At 44.0% G+C, this 23,295-nt stretch overlaps 1 protein-coding gene across 4 annotated transcripts in view; it reads right to left on the reverse strand.

The window, feature by feature from the left end:
* ctnna2 (catenin (cadherin-associated protein), alpha 2) overlaps positions 1-23,295 on the reverse strand; it is a 329,416-nt gene that overhangs the window by 286,841 nt on the left and 19,280 nt on the right. For all 4 annotated transcript variants that reach the window (XM_030787923.1, XM_030787922.1, XM_030787925.1 and 1 more), the window contains exon 2: positions 29-224. In XM_030787923.1, the coding sequence (XP_030643783.1) occupies positions 29-224 (196 nt within the window). The remainder of the gene's footprint in view (positions 1-28; positions 225-23,295) is intronic.

Genomic DNA, 23,295 nt, shown 5'->3' on the forward strand with positions numbered 1-23,295 from the left:
TGTGTGTGTGTATGTGTGTGTGTCCCACCTTGCTTGCGAACGTCCTCCACAGCAGCGACGAGCTCCTCCTTCAGGTCCTGGCTATCCTTGGCGATCTGCTCACCCTTTTCCAGAAAGTTCTGCGTGGCCTGTTCCACAGACACAGCCAACACATGGGCCTTCTTAGAGCGTCCCTTCTTCTTACCGGAGGGTCCTTTATTACTGGTGTTGACCAGGGTGGTTACCTGTTCAACAAAACAGACAAAAAATGTTCTGAGTGAGCACACAATACCACATTATGTTACTCTGGACTAAAACCATCCCAGTCTAAACGCCAAACTATATCTCCTATGACAATGATAACATGATGCTTTTTTTTTTTTTTTTTTTTGCCTACAATGGAGCAGTAATTGTGACCGGAGTAGTGCTGAGGACAGCCGTTCAATAATTGGAAGGTTAGAGGTTTGAAACCCAAGCATTGCAGTTTGTCAGGCGCTGGCTGAGAAAAGCACCCCACAGCTGTGCGGTGTCTAACAGAAAAAGTAACACTCTCTCTCTCTAAAAAGTCTCTCTGGATAAAGAGTGACAACTAAACGAAAATAGTAGTAGATTAATAGCATTTTTTCCCCGCTGCAATACTTTTGTAATAAACAATAAAAAGATCTCAATGTTAACTACGTTCAGAAAACGCAGTAACCCCAGGGATGTCTTATTCAGTGGGCTAGCTCTCTATTGAAGATAACTGTCGCGAACTGGGGGTGAGACTGGATGCATTCCAAGATAAACTTAAAGTTTATTCAAACACAGTTCAAACCAGGGGAATACAGAGCTAAGTAACACAACTTGTAGAAGAAACACGACAGAATGACAAGGCTCGGAACACTCGGACGTTTAACAGGGCACAAATATCTGCCGAAACTTACAGGGCTTCGGCAAGTGATACGGACATCAGGTGGGGTCAATTCCATGCAATCAAATCGTGACAAAACCAGGGGTATTTATACACGGAAAAGCATAGTAAAATAGCAGAAGCAGGTGAAAAACGTAACTGAATAACGGTACTGCCCAGACAGGAGATCAGTTGACCTGCGACGCTGAGCGCTGAATGGCTGTAGCAGAGGGAACCGAGACGATGTTGTTACAATGATACAACGACTTAAAATTATTTTTTCGTGAATCCCAAAGTGAAATGAACATCAATCTTCACTTTCATTTAAAAAAAAAAGAAAGAAAGAAAGAAAGAGAAAAAAAATAACAATAAGAGCATTATGCAGGGCTTTTCATCCGACTCCAATATTTGCTTCTAATTCACATTTATTTTGACAGCGTATTAGGCTGCGTACTGTAGCCGTGAAAAACCGATTTGATGGTTACAATGTTGTTGTCGAAAACACGATTAATGTGATAACGTTCTGGAATGCTTCACTACCCCCTAAAAGATGTAGAGTGTTTTGTGAATTCCTATCATGGTTTCACTTCGGGCCAACCAAATTCAGTCAGGGAGCCTGAGTGTGTTTTCTCCCTTGAGGGGTTTCGATTACAGCATGCGCGAGTCGCTACGTGACAACAGGCTCTGGGTATGGTTTTGTGTCGCCCTATTACTGTTACGTATCCCAGCATGTAAAAGTTTTCACATAGCACAGAGGATAACCAAGATACCACTGTATCAAAGGACAACCATGGTTACACAAAAAAAGAAAAAAAAAGAAAGAAAAGTAGACAAGACACCAGCACTACGCTTGCTAATGGTAGCATGATACTTAAGCTGCAAACAGTCGTGTTTACTCTTGAAACCAAAAAGATTCTTGTCATTTTTTGTCCTTCTCGTCACCGAGTGAGAACTTTGAACTGTAATTTATGTTCGTAATGGACGTTATTTAAGGGACAATGAACTTAAATTAGTCTGTGAAAAAAAAGCCAAAAGCCACAGCTCTTTCATTAAGTAATCACTGTATGTGGGAAATGAGTCATTAAAGTTCATTAAGGGAATCCCAGTCCTTCTATTGTCTATTGATAAACTCACACAGTCTAAGCTAAGCAGAAGAATTCCACTGACACTCTCTCTCTCTCTCTCTCTCTCTCTCGCCTCACACACACGCACGCACGGATGCATTCGAGTAATCATGCCAGCATCGTAGCTATGAAACCGTCACTCCCATGTCAAGGCAACCAAACGCCTGTCTCTTCATCATTCTCGCATCAGCGCCGTAAATGAACATGATCTGATAACTTGTGTTCATTTTGTTTTCCATCAGTAATTTCTCTCGCGCGCGCGCTCTCTCGCTTTCTCCCTGATATTCAGGTCGTTTTAGTGATCAAAAATTCAATCAACCGTAAGTGCTGTTCAGGAATTACTGCAACTAAAATAATTATCGTTAAAGACCATATTAATAATAAGAACAATATTAACGATCAATCATTTATCAGTTAACAACATTACAGGTGTTACTAGCATTAATCATACTGATATCATTGTTTTTGTTTTATTATAAATAATAATACTTCTATTAAAGTCATTAAACAAATAGAAAGGGTCTAAAATAATGACAGGCCTGTAAATAATGAACCTCGAATCTGCCTGTCTGTCTCCTTCTGCATAGGACTCACTGATGTAATCACTACATCCATTGATCAATAGATCAATCAGTGTATTGACTGATTGTATAATCGATCAGTACAGTTCATAACAATGTACTGATTGATTATTTCAAGTCAGTTCATGAAAAAGACAGTGTTTATCAAAGGATGTCCATCTCTTGACCCTACCCACCCCAACCCCCCTTCAAAGTCATGTTCAAATTGTTCTTCACATTCCCTATAAGAAATTACGCAGTATTATGCCTTTCTGGAAAACATCTACAAAATAGAGAGATTCTAAATCCTTTTATTAATTCTCCATATCAATCCCATGCAGAAAAAAAAACCCTACGGTGTGTGAGCACCGCAGCGAGCAGCGCATTCCCTGAACACAAGGAACAGGGAGAACTCAGCGTCGCTATTCAACCGTTTCCCAGCGACGCAGAGCGGGAAAGAAAAACTCGTTTGAAAAACGACGAGGAGCGTCGTAACGCCAGACGGAGTCTGCACGTTTCCAGCAAGGTCTAAAAAAAAACAAAAACCGAGGCATCTGAGGTTGGACTGTCATATTAAGACGCTGGATGTAAAGTCCTTTCTGATCGATGTTTCACACGTGTAAAGCGTTAACTGTGGCTAAAACACTGGAGCCCGTTCTTTGTGAATGTAACACACGCGGCAAATGGAGGTGATTCTAATTTTGTCTGAATTTCACAGTCAAACAGACAGTAAGTTCACAGTCATGCAGAGAGAAAGACAGGAAACTCAGTTCAAATCTTTATTACAACTCATCAACACCTGAAAAGACATCCTTTTGTTCTCTCTGTCTGTCTGTCTGTCTCTCTCTCTCCCTCCCTCTCTGCCCCCTCTCTCTCTTTGGCCTTTTGTCTGTCTGTCTCCCCTTCTCTCTATCTGCCTCTTTCTCTATCTATCCATTTATCTATGTTTTTCTGTCTGTCTGCCTCTCTTTATAACTCTCTCTCTCTTGCTCTCTCTGTGTGTCTGTTTGCCTCTCTCTCTCTGTCTCTCTATGCGTCTCTCCGTCTGTCTGTCTGTCTCTCTCTCTCTGTATGTGTCTGTCAGTCTCTCTCTCTCTCTCTCTCTCTCTCTCTCTCATTGATTTAGCCCTGCACCCCGAGGCTAACTCTGCTGTAGCCTGTCGGCCAGTCTTTCATCATTATCACTGCTTGGTCAATACCAGCCATAGAGTTGATTATTCAACCATTACTGTTTCATCGGGCTAAAAACCCGTCCAAAAGGCGGGGCCTGGGGCTGAGCCACTGAGACAGCCGCACTGAAAAAGAGCTGAAAAATGACTCCGGACTGGATGTTCGTGGAGCACAGCGGAACTCCCGCGGTGACCCAGCAAACCTCTATACTCCGGAGTCATAATTCACCCGAGCAGCTCCCACTGCAAAATGCGGGTGTATGCTGATTTTTAGATTTCTCTAATGTGTGCTCAAACAAACAAACACACACGCACACACACACACACACACACACAAACAGGTATGCTGTGTCCTCTCTTTCCCGCCAGTTTGCTTCTGACTCTGTTGCTTTCTGAATTATTTGCTTTGTTCGCTGAAGGATGCCTGCTCGAAGGAGGAGAGGTTGAATCGAGTTTGGTTCATATCACTCTTTTCGCCTTTTTTCCCACCCTGCTTTTTCATCTCGTTAATATTTTTCAGGGTTTTTTTTTTTCTTATTTTTGAGGCGGGGGGGGGGGGGGGGGGGGCAGCAAGTCACAGGGGAAATAGACAAGGATTTGCGTTCTCATTATTTCCCATTTCCTTTTCATTGTCTCAGTTCACAATAAATTAAAAGGAGAGAGAGAGAGAGAGAGAGAGAGAGGGAGAGAAAGATTCCACAGTAATTTAACTAATTTCCTCTTTTGTTCTGTTCTTTTTTTTTTCCGGCTCATCCCATAGAATAAGGAACAAGTGGCAGGAGGGTCAGTCGGTTGCCATGGTGACAGGCGCAGTAACGACTGTTGCCTGTTCGACAGGAGGTCACGGCGGTGACGCCGAGATGATTTACAGATATACGATAGGAGCCAGCTAGTAAGTAAGCCAGGATAGAGCTATCGTTCCATCTGTTCGTGAACTTTTAAACTCGAAGCTCTGTTTTCGCTTCACCTTTGGCATAACGTCGGAGCAGCTCTCCAAATAACACATTCTGTATTTACTTCTTCCCCTTTCGTACGCTGAGAGAAAAGTGTGAAAAGCACAAGATGGTGTTACCTCAGTTCACTGTGCTATGCAAACGCAAGAGACGCACTCGTTCTTTTATTCAAAAGAGCAGGAAAAAAACAAAACAAAACAAAAAAAAAAACGTTGTGAGGAGAGCGTATTAAAAGTTTACAGAGCTTGAGAGAGCTGTTTCGGAGGACGAGCGCGCAGATGTTTACGGCCTTACGGACTTGACGACATTTTAAGTTTCGGTCCAGAGAAGGGAACGGCTTCCGTCCGTGAACCGAGGCGTGGACATCTGATTTCATGACAGTTGTGAGTGAAAATACATACGCGCGCGCACACACACACACACACACACTCACACAGGCAGACACACAAAACCAATGGGCCAGTACTCTTCAGCAAGACATTTAATTTCATGGTCTTAAGTCAAACTCTTTTATACAGCAGCTTTAACTCCATCACGTTTCACTCTGTCAGTCCCAAGTTTGTTTGTGTTTTTTTGTTTTGTGTTGATGTTTTTCCCCACTCTTTTTTTTTTTTTTTTTTTAACATCAGAAGTGAATGACAGGGACAAGAGGAGAAGACAAAATGAAACACAAGTTTGCAAAGTGTTCTGATAAACCCATTAAAACTTAAAACTCATCTCTTCCTGAGGAATTTCCTTTTTGTAGCTTCTCAAACACAATAACATTTTCACAGTTTATCACAAAAGGGTCACCAGTTTCACTTATTGTAAGTATCTCAAATACAGACTGAATCCCCCACAAATACAAACGTTTCACGCTTCATGTCTATACCTAGTATAATGACGTCTTTCAGTTAGCCTTTGAACATGTAAAAGAGACACACACACATACACACACACACACGAACGAGATGGACAGGCAGATCAGGGTCCCTTCAGGGAGAGTTTATTACATATCTATAAAGACAGTCTGCGTCACTGGCGAACTCTAAGCATCTGCTGCCAAGTGCTCTCTCTCTCTCTCTCTCTCTCTCTCTCTCTCTCACACACACACACACACACACACACACACACCAGTGCCAGCAAAAAGCTAATGATGAACGGTGGGGTGAAAATCTGTCTCTTTGTAAAAAAAAAAAAAAAAGACACCTCAAAAGCTTGGATTTGGATCAAAGATTAGAATCTAGAGGTCAAAACCGCCTCGTTTCATGGCACAGTGTTTGTTCTGTGGTCTGTGCCAAAACGAACAGCGAAAAATTAATCTCCAAAACTTTGGAGGGGGGGGGGGGGGGGGGGGGGGGTGGAGTTGGGTTGGGTTGGGTTGAGGATTTGGGGGGGGGGTTGTTAGTGAGCCTTTCGTTTACCGGGGTGTGGAGTTCACCATTCTGGAAAGCGTACAGAACACCCCCCCCCCCCAGACTCGAAGAGAAATTGACAAATGAAGCAACACTGGTGAGGCATGCATAGATTTGTTAAAGAGAATGCCTTTGGCAAGGTAGAAACAGGAACGCAATACAACAACAAAAATAAATAAATAAATAAAAGACACACAACAGAAAGGAGCAGATAATGCAGGAAGCATAGATGTAGAAAGAGGAGGAGGCGTTGGGGAGAGGGTTTGGGGGGGGGCGGGGGCGGAGGGAAGGGGGGTGGGAGGAAGAGAGAAAAACAAACAGAGAAGCATGAAAATTTGAGCCGAGGGGAGAAATAATGCAGCCAAGACAAAAGTGGCGAGTTGGCAATGTGAACGTGTACACAGCATCTAAATGTAAATGCCAAATAATAAATAGACTCTCTCTTTGTGTGTATGTGTGTGAATGTGTGCACGTGTGTGTGTGTGTGTGTGTGTGTGTGTGTGTGTGTGTGTGTGTGCGTGTGTCTGTGTCTGTGTGTGTGTGTGTGTGTGTGCATGTGCGCGTGCACAAGTGTGCGTACGCGTTTGTGCATACTTGTCAGGCCAGCTCCATAAAAGCCCACAGTAACCTCATTTCTCATGTCCATTGTGTTGGCAAAGAAACACATTAAACTATGCCCAGACGCAACATATCATCACCTCTCCCCCACATACCTCACGGTCTGTTTACAGAATCATACTGTTTCTCCAAATGCCCCTACAGTTCCACCAGCGGACTGGCCAGCTCACCAGGGCTGACACGCAGTGTAATAAAGTGTATTCTGTCGTACCGGTGCCCAGAGGCTCCGACGAAAGACGTTCACTCTCTGAGCACGTGCGAGAGTCTGTCCCGTCAGCCGTTTCATAATTAGGTTACGTGTCAAAGGAAGGTCATAGTCTATATTGTTTACCAATAGGTGCAAATGTGACTCATCATGTCTGTTCTGTGTCAGTCACTTTCTCTATTTTACACGACATAATCTGACCGTCAAATATTCTATACTGAATGGCACATATATGGTGCATGTAACGATTATAATGTAATATAATATAAAATAATATATTACATTGCGTGCCTTGAATCATAGAGCTTACTGATATAATAGCTGGTTTCACCACACTAAAGGAGAGTGACAGAGATAAGAGAAACTCCCGGCAAGAGAGGAGAGGAGGAAAGAAAGTGGGACCATGTGACCGGGCACAGATGGGACCATATCCCTGACCTGTTTGACATCAGACTCAGTCTAACCCAGGTCGTGTCGCCTGAAGGATCCCCGGACGAGGAAAAGGCAACAAACAGTCAAGTCTAAAGCAGTGAGCACAGGGGTGGTACTGGGGCAGGTTTAATGTAGTTTAGCTTAGCGTAGCTTCTTTGAGGCTTCTGATGTCTTTGGAGAGCAGTTAGCATAAAGAACTGAAAACCACACAGTGCATGAGATTGGATTCGCTTTATGGTAACATTACAGAAATATGATTGCTTAATTTATTAACACGGGTTATCGCATTTCTGGGATCCAGACCACTACAGGTTGTAAAAACCTGTTATATGCAGGTTATTAATGACATATGAGAACCAAATGACCTGGCGTTGTGAAAAAGAGCCAATAAAACCTGCGGTCCGCATACGGTCGTATGGCTTTCCGTGAACGCTAACCTTTCCCCGCGGGGCTTTGGCATTCTGTGACTCCAACTTTATTGCTGATCAATGCCATTAAATGCCGTACCGAGGCGCTCCTTTCGCCCGCCCGGCACGCGTGGCCCCTGGCGGCGGTAAATCTGAGGGACCCGGAGAAGCCATCCAATTTTCCGCCCAACTGCGGTCTTCCCCCACCCTCGACATTCCGAACGAGGGACGCGGCTCTGAACGGTGCTCGAACAGGAGGTTATGGGGGAAGAGAGCGGAAGGAAAAGCAGGAAGCGACGCCTCTCCTTCACAACTTTCGCGAGCCACAGGCGTCGTCACGGCCGTTTCGCGAAGACGGGGGAGAGAACCTGCGGCATCGCCCCATCTCGAAAGCAAACGCTGACCTTTACGCTACCCTCTGTAAGTAAGCACACACGCACGCACCTCCATAACTCATACGTACTCATCCATATTGCATGAAGGTGTCTCGGTACCACAGTGAAGGCCATTACGCATACCATTCCAGAGAAAGGAGACAGAGAGAGAGCGAGAGACGGTGTGAGAGAGAGAGAGAGAGAGAGCGAGAGAGCGAGAGAGGGAGAGAGGGTGTGAGAGAGAGAGAGAAAGAGGGTGAGAGACAGAGAGAGCGAGAGAAAGAGGGTGAGAGAGAGAGAGCGAGAGAGGGAGAGAGAGAAAGAGAGAGAGACTGCATTTCATGCATTATCTGATTGACAAGAACTCGTTATTTTCTTAGCCCACACAGTCAACCCCAGTCCACAGAGCCCAACCTGACAGAACAGAAATAATATTGCCCATTTACTGAAGGATGGCCATCAGCGCTGGCTAGGGTTGAACAGCCCTCCCTGTGAGAGAGCCAGAAGGAGGAAAGGAAAAGAAAGAAAGAGAGAGAGAGAGAGAGAGAGAAACGGAGGGAAAAAAAATACCCACAACCCCAGACACCACACTGATGGTGTATCTAGCATCTCAGACTTTGAGGTGAGGGTCACACATTCTCTCAGATGCTCATAGACCAAGCGCACAGCAGGCTAGGAGTGACAGAGCAATAGAAAAAGAGACAGAGGCCTCTTCTTTTTTTTTTTTTTCCTTTAGTTTCTCTCTGCAACAACTCAGGCCAACTGTATCGCATAACCCGAACGAAAGAGGGGGCACGGAGCCAACTTCTTCCCGGGGATGGTAGAGTCATTACACACAATACTCGTCTGGATTAGCAACAAGAGCAGCGCTTTCGTTTACAAGAAAAACGATCTCGCTCATCGTCGGCGACTGTATGAGTATAGAATCATAAAATAAAAATCGATCTATTTTAATACGATAGAGCTTTTTGGCAGGGCGGAAAAAAAAAAAAAAAAAAAAGGACAGACTGTCTTGAGGAGGAGTGAGCTTTAGTTAATGCCTAGTTGCTCTTAATACCTTCCAAACAAAGATACGAGAGAGCATGAAAGGACCTGGATTAGCCGGTTTTAAAAATTTTGCCTCTGCGCCGGTTCTCCGCGACGGGAACAAGCCGAGTCAGGAGGTCATAACAAGCTGAAAATTCTGACATTTTCATCCCAATTGTTCACGCCTACGCTCCTTCTTAACCTCCTCCGAAGTTAAAAAAGCAGGCATTTACCGCGTGAGTGCTTAGCTAATGATGGGATACGAAGCAGGGCGAAAATAACGCTAACCGCCGCATTAGCAACGTTCAAAGCAAACGCTTACGAGTGCAGGCGACGTTACGACGATGACTCAACTTTGTCGACGGCTGGAAAAACCCGAAGTAACGATTGTAAAGGGGGGGGAAGAATTAGGATCCCACATCACCTTAGCGTTCGACACAGACTTGAGCTTCAAAAGGCTCCCGAGTGCCCAGAAGCTGCTTAGCACAGCTTCAACTTCATCTTTCATGTTTGACTTACAGTCTGTTTGCCATTTCTCCTCTGCTTCACCCCCCACTCAAACTCAGACTCCCCCATGTTTACGCTCTCACTCTCTCTCTCACTCTCTCTCTCTCTCTCTTTCTCTCTTCCTTCATCTCCCTGTCAAGGTTTGGAGTTGATACATTCATATTCAAATAAGCAGCAGAGCAAAGAGCTTTAATATCAACACGACCTCACAGAGGAGGGGGAACAAGGCGGAACTAAAGGCGCGCTGGGTTCCCTTAACCTCCTTGATCAATCTGACCGCCGGAGAGTCGGCGCGGGAAGTCCACCGCGTTCAGTCGATATTTTTGTACATTCCCCCAAACGCCCGGCGCGGTTGTAAATGTGATTAAGCAGTGATTTGCAAACTAACCCCGCACTTCCATCACGAGACAGCAATCCACCGCTGCAGAGATCAAAAGTCTAATCAAATCGTTGTGTGTGCATGTGTGTGCGTGTGTGTGTGCATGTGTGTGCTCATGCGCGTGCATGTGTGTGTGTGTGTCCAATTTCTGCGTCACATTTTTTACTGCTGATTTAACTACCCAAGCTTTCCTGTTTGCGTGTGTGTGTGTGTGTGTGTGTGTGGAGGGGAACGTGAAACTTCCCTATCCATGTAACCCAAAAAACAGAGAAAGAAAAAAACGCAAGCAGACGATAAAAAAAAAAAAATTATATTTATAAAGAGTTGGCAGATGGGAATAAAATTAGCATATTTGGAGTCTAAATGTGGAACAAACAACCCTCTATTAACATCTCTGCTCCTTGCAATTAAAGGGACTAAAGTGTGTTCCATGAGAGACTAGCATTAGGCATAAACATACTATTTTAAACCTGTGAGAGTCCTCAAATGAATATGTGACTCTCTGCTGGGTTCTTCCCAAGTTCACTGAGATAGTTTGGAGCCTTTGAATTTGCCGTCTCCATATGTCCTTAATGAAGAAGATGACAGAAAGCAGGTGCATGTTCAATTAAAAACGAACAGGATCGTGGGATAAGTGTTTCACTTCGAGGTTAGGGTTAGGAAAACACGCTGTGAGGTCTCCTCATCGTTCGGATTTTAGTGTTATCTAAAATTGGCAGATGGCAGAGTTCATTCTTCCAATTTTCTCTCTTTTTTTCTTTTTTTCCCTCTCTCTCTCTCTCTCCACAGCTTTCAAAAAAAAAAAAAACTGAAATGAAATAAAATAAAATAAATAATGGCACACAAAGCGCTTGCTTTTTTTCTCCTCATCTCAGTCACTGTTTGAAATTAATACTTCTCGAGTATGGGCCAAATTCAGTTTGCCACTTCATTAACTAAAGATTATGCAGCCCTAGCCGAACAGCTTTGTATGTACAAACGCTTCCAACTTCAGAAGTGGCTCATTCAAAAAAAAAAAAAAAAAGTATATATATATATATATATGTGTGTGTGTGTGTGTGTGCGTGTGTGTGTGATGAAGTTGGTCTGGTAGTGACTACGTGAATGCATTTCGATCCTGTGAGTCTGTTGGAACAGCTTGTTTAAAAACTCTAGGGAGAGAGCAGACAGAGCAAGGTTAAACCGCTAACCCGTCTGTCTCGTTACGGAGGATCTCATTACAATCAAGATTATGATAAGTGTGTCCTGCCAAAATGAAGCTGCGGTGTTTTGTGGACTGCTATTCTATTCTGTCACTGGCATTTCTGCCTTAACAGTCCCAGGGGAGCCCCCCCTAAGGGTTATGAGGTGAGACTGTTTGCCGGGAAGTCGCAGATGAAAGGATCGGCGGGCGAAGGTAAACGGGTGAGGTGCGCGTGCGTGCATGCTTGTGTGTGTGTGTGTGTGTGTGTGTGTGTGAGAAGTGTGGTGCATTGTGACAGAGCTACCAGTCTACACCTGCTTCACACTCCACTGGACAGCCAGCAGTGCTGGAACAGTTTCACTCTGTCCTGATAATCCTCAACTACTCAACCACCGGGATACACAGCTAACCTTTCAGAACCGCTCTCCTCACCTCACATACAGTGACAGATTTTTACGCCGACACCAGGAGGACCGTATTATGAAGCCAGCAGGGACAGAGATGACAGCTTTTATTTAAATACAGGTGATGCAATTAAGTCCCCTAAGTCCCCGCAATTCTTCAGCGGGGACTTAGGTGCTATGATAATGGTTCAAAATAATTCAGGCGCAAATTTCATTTGTCTAAACTCAGCACGACCCCAAAATGAGTTTGGAGTCAGGATGAAGCATGTGGAGAAGTTGCGGCAGAAAGTTATTAGTTGCTTTGAACGAGCTGCATGTGTGTTTCTTTGCTTTTTTTTTTTTTAGCGTGGTCAGTAGTTTAAGAGTCATTGTGTTGCCTGTCTAACTGAATGATCTCTCACTTCATGCTAGGAACAGCCACAAAAAGACAACCCGTGTCAGCACGCCTCTAGGGAGACCTACTCACAACTGCCACATCGCATCCAATCAAAAAAGCGGAACAGCCAGCCTTTCGTGCAATGACTCAACCCGCGTCCCTCTCTCTCTCTCTCTCCTTCTCTCTCTCTCTCTCTCTCTCTCAGCTACCTTCTGACTCCCTCTCTCTCTCTCTGCCTCCTTCTCTCTCTCTCTCTCTCTCAGCCTCCTTCTCACTCTCTCTCTCTCTCTGCCTCCTTCTCTCTCTCTCGCTCTCTCTGTCTGTCTCTCTCTCTCTCTGCCTCTTTCTCTCTGCCCCTCTCTCTCTCTGTCTCTTTCTCTCTGCCCCTCTCTCTCTGTCTCTTTCTCTCTGCCCCTATCTCTCTCTCTGTCTCTCTCTCTCTCTCTATCCTGCCCCCCCACACACACACATAATTCCTACAACAGAAATAATATCCTAAGCAGGCGTGGTAACAGCAAATGGAGAGAATTAGTCTCCAGAAGAACGGAGCTCGCAATTGCTCGCAATTTTTTTTTTTTTTTCCCTTACGACTATTTAAATCACCCCGGGTGCTCGGTGACCCAAGGACGCAATGAGAGACGCTCTCGTTCCTCCCGCTTATGAAGACGTAGCTGTAAAATTGACTTCTCACATGGGTACGTCCGTGACAGGAACTGTGAGATATGAATGACGATAACAATTCGTCGCAGCTCCATTACTACAAACCCAATTAAGAAAGTGCCAGAAAATCTGATCTAATGGTCCCGTCCACCGTTGACTTATTCCGATAGAGAAATAAAGACAAAAAAAAAAAAGAGAGAGAGAGAATGAATCCTTTTTTTTTTTTTTTGTCTAATCTAGAGAGAAACTGCTTCCCATTCGAACCCCGGGCGATGTAGCCAATAATAACAGCACTTGCATAAATGCACCTGATCAATAGCAATTACTATCCTCAACGCATGAATGACGACGACCGTCGAGATGAGAAACAAGTTGAGCACGCGCGTCTTCATACAAACGCGTCCGTAATGTAATGTGCGTCCCTACAACCCCACGGCCGCATTACTACATCTAGAACATTCCGTAGAGAGAATGAGGTATTATAACAACTTCCATTTACTTCCCAGTCACTCCTGTTCTCATATAGTCATTACATTTTCAGACAAGAGGGAAAGTGGATTATGGAATAAACATTCCCTGTGGCTGCAGTAGAGGGTTTTTGATGGATAAAGACATATAGGAGGCAAGCGCCCAGGTCTTTAAAACAATCTATTAAGTATTTATTTATGTGATCTGGATTTTGCATTTGCATCGAATTAACAATTAATGTTTATCTCGTTTGTGGAAAGCACTTCGTTTTTTTTTTTGTTTTTGTTTTTTTGTCTGTTTAAACGGATTAAGTTTAGCGCTATGACGATGAAATTATTGGAAACTGACGGAAAAGAAAGACACAGGACATAAAAACAGATTCAATTAAACAGAGACTCCAAATTTCAAATTTCAGGTGGAATCTGCTTTCTGCGGGTGTTTTTGAATAACGTTTAATTAGTCTTTCCCTGGAACGCACGCACCTAAGTTTGTGAAAAGTTGAGTTTTGACAATAATAACAAAGTTGCATATGAGGTGTCTCGGGAACCGGGGCACGTTTATCAGGCGGCAGCTTAAAGAGTCGAGGGAAAACCGTTTCATATCAATTAGACATTAAAAAAAGAAAAAAAATACACTCAGCAAATGGATGAAAAACGGGAGAAAATCAGCCACACTGCTGCATAATGAATTGACTTAAATGGGTCACAAAAAGCCTGCTCTCCTCTCCTTTCCTTTCCAAGCACTGAGACGGGTGTTTGTCACTGGAGTGCAACTGCCACATCGAATCAGCCGTGAAACAAAAACGAGTTAAAAAAAAGAGAGAGAGAAAAAAAAAAAAATCAGCACTTTTCGTGTGTCATTTCGGGGGGGGATGGGGTGGAATAGGCAAGGTCAAGTTAGAGGAGATTTGAAACCAAAGGCAAGGAAGTGTAGAGCGTAGAGCTAAGGGAAGATCTGTTTCACAGCTATGTGGACAGCTGTGCTCTCTCTCTCCCTCTCTCTCTCTAGCTATCCATCTATCCATCTACAGTTCACGAGGCCCTCATTGCCGACTCTCGACGCTAAGCTTCAAAAAACGTTTCGCCTGTTCAAAAGGTCCACACGCTGAGGAAAGCAGTTGAAATATTGAGATACTGTTCGATATGACAAAAAATAAATAAATAAATAAATACTGGAGTGCTGGACAAGTACCAGCAGAAGGTTCAGACAAGACACGTCAAACATCAAAGAGCCGGTATGTTCCTCACTCCACTGTGTCGGCGCGGCGGGCGGGAAAAGATCTGAGGTTTGACCACGCCATAAGTAAGACCAGGAACAGCAACTACGTCTGACCGTTCCTACAAAACATACGTCAGCAAAGTTGAAATGCATGCATGTGGAATACACCCATATGAAAACTGATTCGGAGATGTACCATGGCTTAACCGGTTTGCAGAAGAATGACGATATTAAAAAAAAAACAAAAAAATCTGAGGCGTCGTTAAAGCTTTGGGTTTTTTTTTTTTTTCCAGAGACTGCTTGGTGCGTTTCATCATAGCTTAGCCTGCTCCGATGATGAGACTGATATTTGCAGAACACAAATAAGGAAACTTGTGTTTGCTTTGAATCCTTTATATTTACAGAGCATGTAAGCTCGCCTTTGGAGAGAGGCGTTTATTTCTGATATTAATGGAAAACTCTACAGGAGTGATCATGAGCCAGTGAAACCCCAAAGAGCGTGAGACTTCCTGATTAATAATTCATAAATGTGCAAATTTAGAGGGGAGTGCGCGTGGTGTTGTGTGTTGCGTGCGTCTGTACGTGTGTGTGTGTGGGACGCTTTTTTTTTTTTTTTAAACCCAAAGATCAGAGACACAATGTGTACTAGGTGAACTGGAAAGTTCAGTCTGGAAACGGCTTAAAGTTGCCCAAGGGGAAACATAACTGAATTCACATTGGCTGAGCTTTCATGCTTACTGTATTGTGGAAAGGTAAGTCAGCTCTCATACAGCCCACATACATGTCAAAGGTTTCTCACCAGTCGATCACCATGTGTCAGACGTGCTTGTCTCATGTGAAATCAACCGGTGATGCATGCACGTACAGACACACACACAAACGCGTGCGCACCTGTGCCGTATACACGCACACATACAAACACACACAAAAAGCTCTTATGTCCAACCTCTTTAAAAAGCAGCATAGAACACACTCTCACACACGCACACACACACGTGCGCGTGCACACAGACACAGACACACACACACACACTTACAAAACTCCCACAGCTCAAACATCACAATAACCCAGTTCAATAACAGCCTGACTCTGTCGCTAACATCCACCACCCATGCATCATGCATACACAGTTCCCATATCACACGCACACACACACACACCACACACACCCGTACACACACAAGCATAGACAATATCAACCAACCTCTCTTCCTCTCTCTATCTGTCTCTCTGAGATATATACACTCAGGACAGATGTCTGGCACTGCACTTTTCCTCCTCATGTACTGGAACTTAATGGTTTGTAAAAAGTGTGTGTGTTTTTTTTTTTCCTGCTGGTCTGGCCCGAGGGGAGAACTGCAGAGGTGGAGGGACACGGTGTGCTCTGCGTGAAGTCCAGACACTAAATCAACTGCAGGTGAGTCTGAGGAGGCGTAACTTTGTTCTCCATAACTCCTGGACAGAAAGGCCGAGTCAGATCGCACGATGTTCACCCTGAACGCCACCAGGACCGACTCGCAATGCTAATAAAGCAAGTACTTCAACACACAGAGAGACATATTTAAGAACAGCGGGGGCAAAGGAGTCCCATTATTTTGAGGCTTTGTTGTGAAAACATTGGGGTTTTTTTTGGTTTTTTTGGGGGGGGGGGGCTTGGATGCGTTTTGATGGAACCGTCTGAGCGATCATCTGATCATTGAAAACAAGTGAGCCGAAAGAGCTCAAACAGCGTGAAAAAAAAGAGATAGAGAAGAAATGATGATGAAGAAAGGTAGGCACAGACAAAGAGGCAAACAAGATACAAAAAAAGAAGGGAGGCGGAGAGGCGGAGACGGGAGAGACGAGAGACGGAGACGAAGTGAGAAAACGAAAGAGCGAAAGATAGACGTGACCTTAAACTCTCCTCTGCGGTTCACCATGACAACCTCGCACTCTCACTTCTGCACAGCGAACACTCGTGGTCGTTAATGGGACACTTAATTAATGGGATACGATGCTTGAGAGCTTTACCGCCGAGACCGGGACACCAGTGAGCGTATCCACGCTGTCTCTCTTTACGCTCTTTCATTGTGTTGACACAGGTGCCTGTTCATGAGTCAAGCAATCTTAAACTCTTCTCCCATGAATCGTGGATCATCTGATCTGCCAGAAGTGATACTTACCAAGTCCAGGAATGAATGATGGCTTCATAGCTTGTTTCTCAAGGGCGTCGTTTCGCGACACAAACGCGCAAGTAGAGAGACGCAACTGTCAATTTTCCTCTTCCAGTTTGTTAGGAATGAATGTATCTCAAAAGAACTTGTAATTCCTGAGTGTCCCTGAGGACAGGGATACAATGCGCCCACAGATCATGGAGAACCTCCAACCTAATCCAATGATGTTAGCTCTTAGCCTTTATTACAGGTCTGGAGTTTCAGAGTGTTTCTGGAGTCTCATAGGAAATTGGGTTAGCGACGCAACTGTTGTCCTCGGTGTCTCTAGCGTCGACGGAGCAAAACGCTAGATCGAAAGTTCTTTGTTTTGGAGTTTTTCTCAAACCAGTCCTGAAGCCACTCCACAGCTGCCGTGAATTTCAGTTAGCCATGTTGTAGTACGCTTTCAAACCTTGATAACTGACTAATGAGCTGAATGAGATGTCCTCATGATGAAAGGCTAACACAAAACACACGTGCAGAGCGGTTGTGTGGGTGGCATGTGGGCTGGGGTGAGAGGAACTGAGGTGTTGTCCATGCCTGGTCCAGAATATTCTCTGATGAATGACTGTGAATGTGAATAGGGGGCTAACCACGTCTCCATCTCCTTTAGCCTGCTTCAGCGGAAGGCAACTTTCCCGCGGTGGACAGCTGCAGCGTATAACATGCAGGCTTTTGTTCCAAACCCAACACGCTTTGACTCAGCTACTCTGGTTCCTTAATTAGCCTCTGAATAGCAGTCAGGTGAACTGAACTATGGCTACAGCATATTTCTGCTAGACCGAAGCTCTGTAGGAGGGCAGCTGCTAACTCAGTTCCTCACCCTTCATTGGTCCCTTCTGGGTTCCAAAGGTAATTCTGAGACCTCTGCAGTGCTGGGACAGATGCAAGGGAGAGATAGGTTCCTAAGGCCAGATCAGTACCATAAACGGAGTCTCTCTTTGCTGACTGGGTCTTTATTCCCTTTGCAGGAACTCAGCAGAAAACAACTGATCTTTCTAGACTCTAGAATATATATACACACTGATACACTGATGAGCCAAAACATGATGGCCACCTGCCTAACACGCTGCTGGTGGTCCGTGTGCTGCCAAAACAGCGCAGACCCTGTCGAGGCATGGACTCCACAAGACCCCCCGAAGGTGTTTCTGTGGTATCTGGCACCCAAACATTAGCTGCATATATAATTTGTCTACATGTGACCGACCATCCTAAGTGTGCCGTGTTTTCAGGACACTGTTGAGGAGCAGCTGAAAAAAAAAAAGAAAAAAAAAAAAACAAAACAAAGTTTTACAGAGTTTCAGAAATCTGCCTCTCTCTCCTCAGAGACTGCTCTGGAGTTTTGGGTGGTGTGCTTGGATAGTTCTGCGTGAGAATAGATATGAGAAGTCGACGCAAGAAATACAAGCACAAGTGTCACACGCTGGTTCTTGACTTTGTTTTTCGGGCAGGCTTTCTCTGCCTTTAGGAGATATTACTTTTCTTCAACAAAAAGACACACACACACACACACACACACACACACACACACACACACAAAAAGACCGTGCTCTTTCTACATCAATATCCATTTAAAGAAGGGTTTATGTTTTAAAATTCAGTCCCTAAGCTCCTTTCTTTTCATTAAAAAGACAACAGTTGTAAGAGAATGAAAAGAGAGCTAGTTAAGAGCCCCAGATTTGTTGACATCTCCTATGAGAATCATGACCCATCTCTCTGTTTCTCTCTCTGTTTTTCTCTCTCTCTCTCTCGCTCCGTTTCTCTCTCTCTCTCTGTTTCTCTCTGTCTGTGAGATTTACTCTGTTGAGGAATAAATGACTAGGAGCTGTGGTACAGCAGGGAAAAGTGAATTTGAGAGAAGCTGAGATAATGTTAAGTAGACATGTTAACACGCTAGGATCGGCTCACACAATTCCTTTAAGCGCTATCGAGAGGAGGACCCTTCGGAAATATAAAGCGACAAGTCTGCTTAAGTAATTAGGCTTAACCGTGATTGGTAGATTTTAGTACCGCGAAGAGTTCTGCCGTCCGACCAAATCTATTCTTTCACTTAAAAAAAAACAAACAAACAAACAAAAAAAAACCGAAGCAATAAACAGGGGATTGTATGTTGGTGCAGTGGGTAGCGCTCCTGCCTCATAGCAAGAAGGTTCTGGGTTCGGTTCCCAGCCAAGGGTGCTTTCTGTGTTTACTGGAGTTTGCATGTTCTCTCTGTGCCTTCCTTCAGGATCTCTGGTTTCCTCCCACAGTCCAAAGACATGCAAGTCAGACACTATATTACCCCCAGGTGTGAGTTTGTTTGTCTATGTGTCCGTCCTGCGATGGACTGGTGACCTTTCCCAGGATCTTTTGCCCAAGTGAGTGCTGGGATAGGCCCAAGACACTAATTAGGATAAGTGGCTTTGAAAATGAATGAATGAATGAGGCAGTAAACAGAGTGTTGGTGCCATTTTAAAGTTTAGAAATTTTGAAGTGTTATGTTTGCTGGCTGAGTTATTTTTCAAGGTTATGGAACCAATTATTTTTTATGTTTTGAATATCCATAAGTGATGTTATTGTTCTGTTCTGCCTGGCAATTTAATTTAACGTAACCATGAGATAGGAGTGGTGGTTGTTACATAGGTCAAAGTAACAGGTGGCAAAAAGGCCAACAGTTTTTTGACCGTGTATATTCAAGCACGAAATAACCTGTGGGATCCCATCGTGCTGTGATTCCAAACGATTTAGCTTGATTTTGTTTCTTTCGCGATTGTAAATAAATCCGCATAAAATAAGAACGTACGTCAACGACTCTGAACCGCGGACGATAGGCGTCGAAAGGCCACTACCACAGAGAAGACAGAAAAAGAGAGAGCACGCCATCCACATCTCCATTAAAAAGAAAGAACAAAACAGGTTCATCAATATGATTGATACCCTCCTGATGTTCAGACAAGCGCAGGGTCATGACAACCGTCTGAAAACCGAGGTTTCTTACGGCGAGATGTTTTCGGGGATGGGGTGTCTTCTTTGTCATGAGTGGTCTTAATGACATTCCAAATTAAAACAACCATCGCACAAGTAGACTCCGTCTCTTCACCTCTTCCTCGAAATTCCCAACTCAGACGAGGTGCACATCGTCGGAGGCCGTGAAAGATGCCAAGCAGTTAAGTTTCTGATGACAGCAGTGACAGTAAATGAGCTGGAACCGTGGAGCTGGTTCCCTTGCCAACGAGACCAGACGATTTTTGAGAGGAGAACCTGCAACGGGTTCAAAACCTCAAAACGGTACCGCTAATTAGGCCGCCTCCTGACCCATCCCTTCGACCACGTCGGCCGGCTTGCGTTCTCTCGCATGGACACCCCAGGTAATCGGGTAATATTCAGCAACTCCTTGAAAGTTTGCGACTCCTTTTTTTTAAATCTTGGTATTTTTTCATTCTTTAAGCAACTTGCTTTTTTTTTTTTCTTCTGTTGGTACCTACGTCCTGCTGTTTTCCCTACCACAACAACACTACATTTATTCCAACCTCAGAACTTTCTGGAGCTTTGGTGACACTTCTGCTTTCAAGTTATCTGTGTTCCGGGACAACATCAAGGATTTAACCTACTCACAACACAGAATCAACGTTTAGCTTTGGAAACACAGAGACACAAGGTTCAGCCTTGGATACATAGAGAATCATGATTTTAACTTCGGAAATAGAGAATAAAGGTTTTATATTCAGAAACAGGGAGAATCAAGATTTAACTTTGCTTTTGGAAAAAGAAAAATCTACTTCTGTGGACAAGAACATAGTACCCCAAAGCTATCTCATGAAAATTTCCCTGAAAAACAGATTTAGTTGAAAATTCATAAGACTCTTAAAAAAAAAAAAAAAAATGAAAGCCCTTCGCATGTAAGTTTGGAAGGGAGGTTGCGTAAATGGACTTTTCAACCCATCTTGACGAAATATCACAGTGTTAATCATCATCCTACACAGGAGACCGACCGTAATTAACGCCGAATCCGCTGGCTTGACGTCCTCTGACTCCAAGCCACCCCCCCCCCCCCCCCCATGCAGTTTGAAAACATCGACGGCCAACAATTTTAATTCGATTAGCTCATTGGATGAAACATAGCCGAGAGACACTCTGAGGACAAGGCCACGGGCTTCAGGCAGAGTGTGACTAAGAGGGTCTAAAGGAACAGGCCATAATAGGGTTTGAATGATATGGGCAGAGAGTTGTACAGATTCAACAGCCGTTCTCCTCTGACGAGGGATGGAGAGAAAACGACAGAGGAGGAGAGAGAGAGAGAGGAGAGAGCCAAGAGAGACTGCTGTGCCAAGAGATGAAGTGTGTGTCTGAAAAAATGAGAATGAGGGAGAGAGAGAGAGAGAGAGAGAGAGAGAGAGAGAGAGACAGAGAGAGAGAGAGAGAGAGAGAAAGAAAGTATGTGTGTGGTTAGATTGTGCAGGTGTTTGGTCAGAGACAGAGGAGGGAGGGAGGAAAGGAGACAGAGAGGGAGAGAGAGAGAGAGAGAGAGAGAGATGAAACTAGCAGAAACAGAAAGAGCTGAGGTAGTGAGCACTAAGCTCTATTAGCATCTCTGTCAAGTCTGCTCTTATCTCACTCTCACAGGTCTGAGGGTGGGTCACTCCACAGGCACACCGAAGGCCATCCCCTCTAACACACACACACACACACACACACGCATACGCACACGCACACACACACATACCAACATACATACATACACACACAGAGACACACAAACGCATATACTAACATGTACGCACACACAAACACATACACACACACACAAAAACACTCATATCCATACTCTCATTCTTGTTCCATCCCATTCTCTCTCTCTCTCTCTCTCTCTCACACACACACACACACACACACGCACCATCACAGCCGCCCTTTCCAGTTGAAACTGAATTCTGAACACAGGAAGGCAAATCAAGAAACATAACCTTGAGCTCCCCCCCCCCTATCTCCACAGTGGTGGCCAAACCCAGCTGGGAACCGGTGTATGGACGAGGGCTGCTTTGAATTCAGGAAGGTCAGCAGACGGATTGGACAGTCTCCACTAGAATCTAAACAATCCTTGCTCCAGTCTCACACAACGTGACGGAGATTGGGGATTAATCTCCCACTAGCTTTTTTGTTGCCTTTTCGCTGATAAAGTGTTAAGGCAACAGGCTTCAAAAGTTTTATCAAGACCCTGAATCAATCTGGGGGGGAAAACAGCGACAATATGGTATTTGAGATTTAACCAGCTGTAGGTGAAATTGCATTACTCTGAGTACACAAACACATTAAAAAAAAGTCAGTAAGAGAATAGCAACTGACAGAATGGTTTTTTACTGAAGATATACACTCAATCATGAGCTGAAAAAATACATATTTGTGTGTGTGTGAATAAAAATATTTAAATTAGTAGATAGACAGAGAGAAAGACAGATAGATAGATAGATAGATAGATAGATAGATAGATAGATAGATAGATAGACAGATAGATAGATAGATACCTGGCTTTTTTGTTTCGTGTCTTTTGATAAAGTTTCAGTAGTCAGTAGTCAAGTTTCAGTAGGTTTTTTTTCTTCTTCTTTTAAACCTGCAAATATTAAGACTCACACACCTTCATCAGTATTCCACATTAATACCCAAAGGTAGACAAAACCCCAGCTCAGACCACTGCTTTGGCCTTGTTCTTGAGTTTCTGATGCTTGCTTCCCTGTTTTTTTTTTTAATTCAATCTTTTACACACATAAATTCAATTCCCATTGAAGCTAATTTATGGACTCGCCTCAAATCCCTGTAAAGCACAAATCCCCAAAAGTTCAAACCAGTCCAATAACAGGAAAGACTTCTACACTCCTTTGAAAACATTGGCTGCTTCTCACTGGTGAATCATCTCAGCACCACAAAAAATCAAAGGCCTGACACACAAACACACACACACACACACACACACACACACACACAGGGACAGACTTTAACCAGTCTATTACTGTTCATGCTATAAAAGACTTCCTGAATCTCTGCCATATAAAGCAGTAAGTTGTGCATATAACTAACTGATTGCTCCTCAGTAAAAAGAAACAGGGTCATGCAACACATTTAATTCACAGAGAATGACAGAACGTTCCAGAACGTTCTTTGTAACACTGATAAACATGCAGTGCTTTATATGACGCTAGCATCACAGTTGATTCTGAATGCCTGAATCAAAAGGAGGGAGGAGGTCAAACTCTGTAAAAGCCAGAAGGTCGTTCACCAGCTCGCGCTTACCATACGCTGCATTCCTGTCATTGCCGGAGTACGGGCGTCAGGAAGGTAGCGGCCACGTACAAAAAGACTTAGTAGCACTTACACGCACTAAGGCAGGGCTCTCAATGCCAGGGAAGCAGATTTAAGAAGCTAATTCACTTGCCTCTCTGAATATTCAAAGTCAGTCATTTTGTCATGGAAATCAGTTTCAATAAAGAAAGGAAAACAAACAAACAAACAAAAGCGGACGACCTTCATAAGAATCACTCCACGATTTACGTGGATATGCACTCAACATAGGCTATACTGTTGTCTGTAAGAAAGAACAGGCTGCATGGATCACATTCTCCTCGAATGTCTTTGGACAGAAAGTATCGCTGCGACTTTGGAAGACGATCGTGTCGTCTGGTCAGAGACTATGGCCTTTCCAGATCAGGGGAAAGAGAAAGAGTTTTAATAAGATTGAACGAGTATATTTGAGCTTTAGACTGGCAAAAGTCCATCTACAAGGGAACTGCTGAAGCGGCAAAAAAC

The sequence above is a fragment of the Chanos chanos genome, chromosome 11 (genome assembly GCF_902362185.1).
Source record: "Chanos chanos chromosome 11, fChaCha1.1, whole genome shotgun sequence".
NCBI lineage: Eukaryota > Metazoa > Chordata > Actinopteri > Gonorynchiformes > Chanidae > Chanos > Chanos chanos.